This window comes from Aethalodelphis obliquidens, unplaced genomic scaffold (genome assembly GCF_003676395.1).
Source record: "Aethalodelphis obliquidens isolate GAN/ISIS:26980383/991018 unplaced genomic scaffold, ASM367639v1 scaffold66, whole genome shotgun sequence".
Classification (NCBI taxonomy): domain Eukaryota; kingdom Metazoa; phylum Chordata; class Mammalia; order Artiodactyla; family Delphinidae; genus Aethalodelphis; species Aethalodelphis obliquidens.
The window spans coordinates 3,896,896-3,909,152 of NW_020838010.1; the positions used below are offsets into that span (position 1 = coordinate 3,896,896).

Here is a 12,257-nt window from a genome sequence, read left to right on the forward strand (position 1 = left end):
TTTTTTTTTTTTTTACAGTATATTGGGTTTTTTTAAATTTGTTAATTTTATTACTTAAAAGTTCTCCTGTATTTTCTAATTGTACTAGTATATTTTTTTAACATCTTTATTGGAGTATAATTGCTTTACAGTGGTGTGTTAGTTTCTGCTGTATAACAAAGTGAATCAGCTGTATGTATACATATATCCCCATTTCCCCTCCCTCTTGCGTCTCCCTCCCACCCTCCCTATCCCACCCCTCTAGGTGGTCACAAAGCACGGAGCTGATCTCCCTGTGCCATGCAGCTGCTTCCCACTAGCTATCTATTTTACATTAAACCAATGGATTTTTGAGCTCAGCTGCTGACTCTAACTGTGTAACCTTGGGCAAGCTACTTACCATTTCCCAGTTCCACTTTCCCCATCTGTAAAAGGAAGATAATAGAATTGACCTCACAGGGTTGTATAGGGTGAGCATTAAGTGAGCTCATGGCATTTACATAGAGAAGGCAGAAAGTGAGGCTCAATAAATGATACAACCTTTTCTAGCAGCAGCAGCAGTAGAAGTCAAAGTAGATGTAAAAAATAACCAACCTAAATGTGGATTAAATCCCCGATTGTGATCTCATTAGCACCAGATTTATACTTAGGAAACCTTAAACTTGAATAATGCCCTATCCTTCTGGCTCTCTCACTCTTATTCCCATGAGGCTCTCCTCGGACCCCGTTGAGCCCTCTAGTCCTGTTGCCCTTTCCTTTTTCTCCCAGACCATGAGCTTCTTCCTAGCCCCACTGGCCTGCCCTTCTTCCCCTCCTCTAATCTAGCAATATTTCTATGCTGAAATCAGAGTGATTTATCTAAATTATAAGTCCTACCATGTTGCTGCTTTGGCAACTACTCATGATCACGGCTTGACATTGGCTCTGAGCAGGAAACATCAAAACCTGATGAAGATTACTGATAATTAAACTGACTTGTCTTGGGAGGAAAAGGGAGAAATAGTGAATTGTTTTGTTTCTTTCTGGACCCTTTAGGCTAGATGCCAGTGTTTCCATTTGAATAGTAAGTGCTTGGCCAGGTCAGGGAGAAACTGTTGATAAAGCATGTAATGTGATGCCAGCAGTATACATCACACTGTAATTGCTGATGAGGCCCAACGGTTGAGCAATCTGTTGGTTTAACGTTCTTGAATCGTAGTTCAGTTACGGTTGAATTGAATTGAATATTTGAATTCCTAGGTTCACCAAAAGATCTCTTGCTCAAAGTTAGGAGGTTTTTGTTACTTACTAGCTGTGTCCTCTTGGGCGTACCCCCCAGCTCTCTGTGCTTCAGATTTTCCATCTGTAGTGAGGAGATTAAACTGGATGATCTCTATATTCCCTTGAGTCCTGATGAGGCATGATTTCTTTATACCGTCTGAAGGACTGAGGTTTGGAATAAACAAAATCCCCATCATAAACAAATGTTCTCCCTATAGTAATTTGGCTTCAGCATAACTACAATGAAGGACTTCCCTGGTGGCGCAGTGGTTAAGCATCCACCTGCCAATGCAGGGGACACGGGTTCGAGCCCTGGTCCAGGAAGATCCCACATGCCGCAGAGCAACTAGGCCCGTGCACCACAACTACTGAGCCCACGTGCCACAACTGCTGAAGCCCGAGCGCCTAGAGCCCGTGCTCCGCAATGAGAGAAGCCACCGCAATGAGCAGCCCGCGGTGAAGGATAAAAGGGATCAATGTAATTAAATGGCATAAAAATCAAATTGACGGTCTTGACCATTTTAGCACACCATCCCCAATACACCAGAGAATTCGTTTTAACTGCCATCTTTGTTTGATTTCTGCCATCCTTACTGCCTAAAGTGCTGCATGATACTGACTTTTTTCTATTAAAGTGACTGACAGATTTTATAAAGATACCCATTGAGATACTTCAACATACCCCAGCTGTAGCAAAACTTGTCTTTTGGGAATTACTGTGGCATCTTGTTGGCTCAAAGACTGTTTCTTTGGGAGTACACACTACTGTGCATCACCTATTATAAGGAGAGTACTTCCCAACTTCCCCACCGAGGATTCCTTCAATTATTTGTCTTTGTGAACTCCACATTGTGAATAATAATAACTATTAAACTATATTTTATTATAGTTTACTTCCCATACTTTATTAAGCAAAAAAACAAAACAAAAAACATATAACTGCTACTTAAAGAATTTGACCAGCATGAGATATATATTGTAATCACAAGTTGATATAATTCTAGCTAAAAGGAAATATATGTGATATTTTAATTAGCTTCATCTCAGGTAAATATCAAATTTCTGTTATGAATTTGAAATACCAAGATATCTTGGAAACTGCCAGATACTTAAAAAGATTTATAGTGATCCACAGATTGCAATTTGGGAACTTAATGAATATATTAGGTAGCAATTAACCTAATAATAATGATAAGTATTATTATTGTTATTATTTGTTAGGCAATTACTATATGCCAGAACTGGTTTTAAACACTGTACACATTTAATCCTCCTTTAATCCTGAGCCACAGAGAGGTTAAATTATTTACCCAGGATCACACAACTAGGAATTGGGTGGAGGATATGAACCCAGGGAGGTTTGAGTAGATGGGGATGAAGCCTACTTCCTTAAGCCCTCAGCGGCCAAAAAGTGCTTTAGTAGGTGAATAAGAGAATGAGAGAGATTCACATTTATACCAGTTGAATCTTAAATTGCTGAATTGCTTAAATTGCTATGGACAGGCATCAGAACTGGGGTGCAGAGAAGTGCTAGGAGTGCTGACACTAAGTTCTACTCTGCGGATTCGTACCTGAGTTTGTGCATTTGTGTTGAGGATTCTACGTAGGCTGGAAGTTGGGCCAATCAATAACTTATTGGTCAGAGCAGTGAATTCCAAATGCCTAACAACATGTTTGGTGTGGGGATAGGCGGTGCGAAGTGGGCTAGGGGAGGATATCACCGTTATAAGACTGGGAACAAGAGTTGGGGGGAAGGGGGAAATGGTTCCCACCCAACAAGGGCATATATGCAATAAGGTGGAGGAAGGGGAAGTGAGGAGAAAAGCTCGTTTTTGAGTTAATAACCTACGTTCTAGAGTTTCAGGGTCTTTAAACTCCTGTGGAGTGGGGATTTGTGGCAATTCTATACCACAGAATGCCATAAAACCCTGGCTATTGGGATTCCAGGGTTAGTACTCTAACAATTTTAAGACAATGAAATGCTGAGGGAGGTGGGGAGTAAAAAAACAAGGATTTGAAAGGTAAAGCTCTGGAGATGCTAAAGACTAATCCCCCTTGTACTCTAAGTCAATCGCAATTTTAGCTCCTAGGCCAGTGGAAATGGACTTGGGGGTGGGGGGCAGAGGGGTTGAATAAGGGGAAGGCCACTTGGGCAGGAATTTAGAGCTTCCCTCCCTAGCTTTAACTTGAACAGCTCCCATTTTATATTGAGGGTTTCTGCGTGCGGCTTCATTTGATAAAGACATTCCATACTTAAAGAAAAAGGCAAAACCACTTTTCTAACGGGGGGAAAAGGACGGAGGAGCTCCAAAAAGTGTTCAAATAGGTCAGCTTTGGCCTTTGTCCTTTTTGAAAATAGGGGCAGACACTAGCAAGGATATTTTGGCTGGGAGATTGGGAAGGGCCAACTAACGACTCAGTAAATGTCATCCTTTACTGTGAAACCAATAACAGCAGTGGCAGCGACAAATGATAATATTGCCATCTCCCCCCCCCCAACCTTTAGGAGTTTGGGATTGACATATACACACTACTGTATATAAAATAGATAATCAACAAGGACCTATACTGTAGAGCACAGGGAACTCTACTCAATATTCTGGAATAACCTATATGGGAAAAGAATCTGAAAAAGAATAGATACATGTATATGTATAACTGAATCACTTTGCTGTACGCCTGAAACTCACAGAACATTGTAAGTCAACTGTACTTCAACATAAAATTTAAAAAAATTTTAAATAGCAGTTACCCTATTAAGTATCAGCTCTGATCTGGGCACAAGGCTAAATGCTTATATAGATTGTGCCATTCGATTCTCTGTAGCCCAATGAGATAGGTGCTCATTTTGCAGATGCCATCAATTTTTTTGCCTCGGAAGGAATTGTGCAAGTTGGCTACAGATATAGGAATAAACCAAGTAAAGGCATTTTTGAATCATTCTGCAAATAGATTTAAGTAGTTGCTCAGGGCTTATGCAGCTGAAATACACACCAGGTTGAGGTGATCTATTCCTTTGAACCCAGGCAATTCTGAATTCAGAAGGACAAATCACAAACTGGCCTCTGAAATCAGGAATGTCTGATAGCTTATCTGTAGATTTAAGTAGAAGAAATGTTTCCTTCACAGAAAGGAACGGTTTTATTTCAATTACATGTTTGCTTGCAAAGACTTTTATTAGTTTGTTCATTGAACAAATACTTCTTGAGCACCAAATATGTGCTCTGAACCCAGAATCTCAAACATAAACTTGAGACTGATTTGTTTAATATAAGCCTCAATCCTAAGGAATGTCTGAAATTAGCAAATTTAGGTAGCATCTGTTAATTGTGATTTTTCACTCTCATTCCAATAGATATTTAAATACCCACACCGAGTGAGGAGGACAGTAGAGTTCTTAGATTCTAGACCGTGGAATAAAAGAACCTTACAAATGAAGTAGCCCCTTTCCTGTATTTTATAGGTCAGAGAGTCAGCTGGACTTGGATTTTAAACTATATAACCTTGGGCAGATTACTTAACCTCTTTGAGCCTCAGGTTCCTCATGTGTAACATGGGGGTGAAAGCACTTGCCTTACAGAAACATGGTAAGGATTGCGTAAGATTAAGCTCTTAGTGTAGTACCTGACACGCACAACACGCTCAACACACGTTTACTGTTACTGTGATCACTATATTCCAAGGGAGGGGACTGAAACCCAGAAAGGGGAAGTGACTACCTCAAGATCATATAGCTTGTTGATATTAGGGCAAACATTAGAACTCAGATCTCCGTTAGCCGTCAAATATTCCTTCTACTACGCCACCCATTTTATTCCCTAGGAGCAGGTAATGTAAACTTCCTAGGCCTGTGAGAAGTAGTTTGGCCAATCCAGGGAGAAGGGAGAAGAATAACAAGGAAATGGGTGACATAAGGAAAGACCTCCTGGACTCAGAAAACAAAACAGCAAGGGAGATAAATAAAAAGCAAAGGAGAAACAGCAATTATCAGAAAGTTTAGATCTTAACTGTAGCAGCATTACAATGCCTGCTGAATCATAGAACTGATCTCTATCCTAATTCCTTTATTCACCACAAATGTTTCAATGCAATTGACTAGGCTTTTCCTTTTTCATGGGGATGGGGTAGGGAGGTAGTTCAGAATGCATGTGTGTTTCACAGGAAGTTACTGTGAATTCAGCTTTACTAGACAATTTCTATTTTCAAAGCAAGGGAACCCCGTAATTGAAGTTAGAATAGAAGCATGAGTACTACTAAGACTTAAGGAATGATAGATTTTAAGACAATAGTGGGCTGGAGTGAAACCTAAGCATAGAAGCTGTTGCGAAATTTAACAAAAAGAACAAAATGGCTCAACAATAAAGCCACATTGTTATTGCTTTGTATAGCTACAGTGCAGGTAAGTGCAGTAAGTACCTGTACTGGGAGTGATTCATTTGTTAGACAAAGATATTCTTAAGAATTAGAAATATATGAAAAAAGCCACTCTGTCCATATGTTAAAAACAAAGATTAATTTACAGTTGCCGAAGCAAAAGATGATATAATTCCTGAAAGGAACAAGGCCATTTTGCTCAATTTATGACTGCCTAGTTCCGTGGCACACAGGAAATCTGACTGGAGCTCCTGGCCCACCAAAAGAGATACATCATGATAGTTTGGGGAGCAATTACTATACAAAGTGGTTGTTCCTTTTGTACTTCATCCTTCATCTTGAGTTTTCTGATTTCCCTCTCCTGGAAATGATTACATGTAATTCCAAATCAAATACATTGATAACACTTTGATTGTTTGTTCATTTGATCCTTTTCACTTTCACAGGGCATCAGGTACTGTTTATACAGCGCTAGACATCGCCACAGGACAAGAGGTAAGTGTTAACATTCCATTCTGACTTCTACTTTCCTTTATTCCTATTGATCAGAATTCCTCTTCGACGGCATCTGTGCCTGAAAAAACGGGTAGCACTGAGTTGACATATGTTTACTTCACTGGCGTCCAGAGTATCTGAAGTGAATGACGAATTCATGATTGACCAAAGAAAAGGAGCGTGGGTTTGTGGCATCGAGGAAGAGCTTAGTAAAATAAAGAATCTGTATGCCTGACACTGTTTCCAAAAAATATGGATGTTTGTGTTCAGTCAGATGATGGTAATTCATTCTTGCATTTTAATCATTATTCAGGTGGCCATAAAGCAGATGAACCTTCAACAGCAACCCAAAAAGGAATTAATTATTAATGAAATTCTGGTCATGAGGGAAAATAAGAACCCCAATATTGTTAATTATTTAGATAGGTAAGTGTTTTCTCTCATCATGTACTTGTTTTCTTTATGGGATATCATTTTCTTGGCCAATTATTTTTATTTAGGATCTATTCATTTAGCATCCATTCTACAAATAGTTCTCGAATGCTACAGAATATTGAGTATCAGATCTATTGCTAAACTTGCACCCAGTTATCTGTGTCCACGCATTAAACATTTGAAGACACATTTTATGGTCTTGCTTCTAAACATGAGCAGTTTGTGTAATTTCCTTTTGAGGATTGTGACCCCCTATTGCCAGGAAGTAGGCTATTGCATATAGGAGAGAGCTGTGGTGTTTGAAACGTTTCATCAAGTGTTTGTTTGGAGTCAGTGCAGTCTCTGGCTATCTAAGTAAAGGAGGCAGACTACAATGGCCCTGCTTTCATGGGTGTTTTGTGATGAATTGACAGTGAGGTCTAGGGAATTGAGACTTTAATCTCAAACCTTTTTCCTAGACCGGGTAATTAATGTCTCTTTCATCAGTGGTATTAGCAGTGGGTTATTAATAGGCATTTAAAGACAGCACTAACTCTTCAGTTGTGGTTTAACATCTGTCTCATTCAGTTTCAATAAGTGTTTTTTTAGCACCACTGTGCTGTGTACTCTGAGGGGATACAAAGGAAACAAGACCAGGTCTACAACCTCAGTGAGTTTCAGATCTTGCTTTCTGTGTTTTGTGCCAAGTAGACCAGTGAGTGGTACAGAAGGAGGCAAAAGGGGGGCAAAACGAAGGAGGGTCAGGTTTTATAGTCGAAATCAGGGTTTCATAAAGTGTCATTTAGGGACCATCTGCAGCAGAGTGACTTCACTCTACTTTTGTAATTTTGTAAAAACCGCATTTCTAAAAAATGCAGATTTCTAGGCTGTTCTCCATCACTAATGAGATATTTCATTTTTATGAAATGAGAATTTTAATGAGAAATTTCCTTTTGAACAAACTTCCCAGGTGAATCTTACGGGCACTGCAGTTTGAGCACCACTGAATAGAAAGGCTTGCTTCATACTGACGTTAAGCTGGGGGCAGGGTAGAATTGTCGGGGTCATTCCATTCACTGTAATTTCTCTCTCTTGCTGAGCAGGGGAAGAGAGAGACCTGATCATACTGCTAAAGTGCCTTCAGATGATCCCAGGGGTTTGAATTTGCCCACATTGCTCTGGTGACCTGCCTCTCCACATTTGATCACTTGGGCTGTGTCCCTCAATAACTACTTCAAGATAATGGGCATGTCATAACTGACTTCTATCAGAACAGAGACCTCAGCCCAGTAAATCCATTGCCAACATGAGTCTCTTTGATTCTCTTTGATTCAGCCACTACCTGAAAAGATTTCTGTAATTAATTGAGTAGAATCAAAAATAATGCTGAGATCTGAATAAATTATCCTGTAAGACTGTATGCCATGGGTCAGTTCAGTCCAAGAAATCAACACTGTGGCTTGAGTTATCCAAAAGGGCTATTCACTGATCCTGTTCATTGAAACTAGCTTTTTACAATGGAAGGATTGACAGTAGTCAGTCACCAGAGGCCTCCTTGCTCTTTTCCTTCCTTCCATGGTGCACTTTTATCTGATGATCCTTTGATTTCCATGCATATTCTCTTCTAATGTTAAGGAAGTGTCTCATACGCGTTATTGATATTTTCCTCTTGTTATGTAATGTGCCCGAAAGCAGAGACTAACTGCACGTTCCCTTCTTAATGGAAATATAGAAGGGTCTCCACTTCCTTAGGCCTGAGTCAACGTCTTTTTCTTCTCTCGTAGCTACTTAGTGGGTGATGAACTATGGGTAGTCATGGAATACTTGGCTGGTGGCTCTTTGACTGATGTGGTCACAGAGACCTGTATGGATGAAGGACAGATAGCAGCCGTCTGCAGAGAGGTAAGAAAATAGAACATTTCTCTGGTTGATGAGAACACCAAGATTGACAGTTTTTTATCTTTGATTATTCAGAATGTTTGTAACGTCAAAGTAGCAATAGTACATCTTTTGTACTAAAAAACAGTTGAAGAGCTTAACTCCAATTTAAATCCTAACCCTCCCTCCCCAGCCCCTTTGTTTATTTTAGCTGCTTTGCTGTGGATCTTTTTGAGTTCTATTATGCCATTCACGAGGTACCATATCTAAGCCTGCGTGCTGGAGTCTGGGTGAATATGGAAAACAGTAACGTTGGCATGGAACTTCTTTCTGACTGGGGGGAATTTTTACATGACAGTTATTTTGCCTTGCACGTGCAATGTAATCCATGTATAACATAGACCACATTATAATCCAATCCTTTTCTAGAAGGCAGTTTAAACAAGGTCCTCCCTCAGTCCAGAAAGTAGTTGCTTTCACAGTACAATCTTCACCTCCCATGGAGCCCTCCAGTGAGTCTGAGCGTCTGCCTCTTTTCCAATAACAGTGGCATATCCCTAGTTTCAAGCTAAACAAAGGATATTTTATTATATTCATTTTTTCAATATTAAAAAAAACACTCCTCATTGGAGTCTCATCTTGGGTGTTACCCTCTACCCCATTCGTTGAGGTTTTCTATAGACACAGGGAGGAACTCTGACCCACTGAAACTTGAAAATCAATGATAGTAAAACAAAACCAAATACTTCCAGCGGGTCTTTTGTTGTTTTTTTATTTTAAATTGTTCACTTAAATTTCCTCCTTCCCAGTATGCACACATATCCAACAAACACATATATTTCCTATTCATGCAATTAATCAAACTTAAAATATTCAGGGGATTCTTCAACCTTTAGCCTGTGGTTTCCGTCTTTTAGTATTACAATGCAAAGCCATTTCCAAACGAGTACCTATATAGTTACTTCAGAGCCTAGAAGTGGTTCCCAAACCTGGCGGTTGGTCCATCAGAAATAGCTTGGGGCACTTGTTTTAAATGCAGATTCCAGGGTTCCACTCCAGACCTACTACATGAAATCACACCACAGATGCAGATGCTTACTGTATCTGTAAACGACCGAGCTGAATCCACATCCTCCAGATAAGTAAGTCAAAGTATGATTATAGTCATTGGATCATGTGGCTGTATTAATGATTTAGTGCTACTTATCACACCATCACTCTTCATGTCCAAGTCTGAGTCGGGAGCTCTCACATGTATAACGCTAAGTTGCATCACTGATGTAAATGGTAACATGATTTCAAAATGGCATTGAAAACCTTTAGTAATTTATTTCACCCAACAACATAAAATTATACCCTTGCCCAAAATTTATCTAGAAATGAAGCACATCTAAACAAATTTTTGTGATATAATTAGAACTTTTTTTTCCTGATTCAATAGTGCCTCCAAGCTTTGGATTTCTTGCACTCAAACCAAGTGATCCACAGAGACATAAAGAGTGACAATATTCTCCTTGGGATGGATGGCTCTGTTAAATTGAGTAGGTATTATGGTTCAGACGGCATTTGAGAGAGTGTCAGGGGATTTCTACTCTTTTACTGTCTATCTTGAGAAGAAAAGGGCTATTAAAAGTGACAGGTTTGAAGGCATTTAGAGCCCAGTTTGAGGTAAAGAATTTTTCTAATGTTATGTTCCTGTAGATCGTGACCAGATTTAGGGGGTTCGATAGTTCAGAATTTCTAATGGCTTCCATCTGCTGGATGACAAATACCTAATTAGAAAACGAAAAGATTCCGTAAGTTAGAGGGAACAGTGTGGGGAGGGAACCAGATTGAGGTCTAGTAAAAATGACATCACATCAGTCGGTTATTTCAGACCTGTTTGAAATCTGGACCAGCTGAGAGGTCAGGTAACAGAAGGATATGAGCCAGGCAGTTGTAGAAGTTCAGAGTCTAACTAAAGGAAAGTATGGCCATATCTGAAAGTGACCTCTTGTAAAAGAAAAATAAATTGAGCTGATTTTAACTGACTTTTCTTCTCTGCAGCTGATTTTGGGTTCTGTGCCCAGATCACCCCTGAGCAGAGTAAACGAAGCACTATGGTGGGAACTCCCTATTGGATGGCACCTGAGGTGGTGACTCGAAAAGCTTATGGTCCAAAAGTTGATATCTGGTCTCTGGGGATTATGGCGATTGAAATGGTAGAAGGTGAACCCCCTTACCTTAATGAAAATCCACTCAGGGTAAGTCGAAAGAAAACTCAAGTACTTCATCCCCAGGAAAGGGAAAAAGCCAAATGTCATTTCTTGTCTCCACTAAAAGTGGCCAGAATGGGGTCTTTCATGGGACAAGTGACCTAGAAGCTTCAAGTTATAATTTTCAAAATTACTAGGAGTTATTTCCTGTTTCTCTTAAGATGTCTCAACAGTTATTTCAAATGCTTCGATATCGCTATTTCTAATGCCAGGGGTCTTTAAAATTCTTTAGTATAGCTTTCTGCTGTTAAAAAAAATGTAGCTTTTTTTTTTTTAAAGCAAGATGTGGGAAGAAAACAGTATTTTTATCACACGCCATGGTTAAATGATCTATCTAGGAAACACTTACTTTATAATTACTTTAACAAAGTAAATAAACACATTTCCAGAACAGCTATAATGTTTTAAATTAGATTTTGTTTCATTATCAGTAATGATTTATTGAGCAACAGCAGCGTGGTGGGTAGTGAATGGAACACAAGATAGACACAGCCTGGTGACATCACAAACTTTATTAGACTGTCAAGTAGAAAATGAATGGAAATCGTTTGTGTTGGGTAACTCAGTTTGCTACTGCAAAATCAGAGGTTGCTCAGTACAGAAGGGAGCCAGTAGCTGTTTTGTTGAATAAAGCCTAAAGGTGAGCCAGAAGCTATGTTATATACCCAATATATAAAGGGCATCACACTATTGAGAAAAGGAAATATGCACTGATTCAAATTCTGATCTCAAAACCCGTGCAGAGTGCCAGTGTCGAAGGCATCCTGCATACTGTTCGCTTCATTACCACTAAGCGTCTAAAATTGAATTTTACCCTTAGTATATATAAAAACCATTAGTAAATGGTTAAGTGTTTACACGTTAAGCTTATAAGGTCCATATTCAAGCGAAATATATGTGGCTTTCTGTACATGTAAAGAAACGTACAGACTAATTATCTAGTTATTTTGCAGTTGAACATTTTGTAATTGGGAGCTGCATTCCCCATGTATGGAGAGGGGGACAGCCTCCTCTTCGCCCCCTTCTAATTTCTCTCTGGTACTTGGCCTCTTGTGCTAGTCCCGGCACTGATTAGAAAATAACAGATAGGAGTGAATGCCCTAATGAATGCTATGGGCTGTTGCTCTGGTCTCATGAAACAATCTGGAGGTACGACGCGGCTGAGTGGAAAAAGAAGGGGCATTTTCCCACCATTTGTGGGTCAGCCCTCCGTGAATTGAATCAAGCCCACCCCTGACCTATGGACCGGCGCATCAGGGTAATTACATGGGCTTGTCCTTATTGTTTAACCACCTTTGCCCATTAAGAAGTAGCAGTGAAAGAACACATCAGGTCTCTTGTTTCCATGGATTTCCTCCTCTAAGTCTTTGGAGTTTGGAGGCACTAAACGGATTATGGCTATTTTGCTTTCTGCCTTCTAATGAGTAATTTACAACCTGCAAAATTTAAGGATTAAATCAATGGCTCTGTAAAGCAAGCGGTCTCAGTAATGCATTTATTACCTTCTTCGTTCCCCAATTACAGTTGATCGCTCTTCAGCTAGGCTGTTGGTCGTTAGAAAAAAGGAAACAAGTTTTCATCTTTATGGGCATCTTCTAGCCT

General features: G+C 39.6%; 1 protein-coding gene across 9 annotated transcripts in view; it reads left to right on the top strand.

The window, feature by feature from the left end:
* Positions 1-12,257, top strand: part of PAK3 (p21 (RAC1) activated kinase 3) — a 122,228-nt gene that overhangs the window by 86,235 nt on the left and 23,736 nt on the right. For all 9 annotated transcript variants that reach the window (XM_027089475.1, XM_027089476.1, XM_027089477.1 and 6 more), the window contains 5 exons: positions 6,060-6,108; positions 6,422-6,534; positions 8,307-8,424; positions 9,842-9,941; positions 10,447-10,643. In XM_027089475.1, the coding sequence (XP_026945276.1) occupies positions 6,060-6,108; positions 6,422-6,534; positions 8,307-8,424; positions 9,842-9,941; positions 10,447-10,643 (577 nt within the window). The remainder of the gene's footprint in view (positions 1-6,059; positions 6,109-6,421; positions 6,535-8,306; positions 8,425-9,841; positions 9,942-10,446; positions 10,644-12,257) is intronic.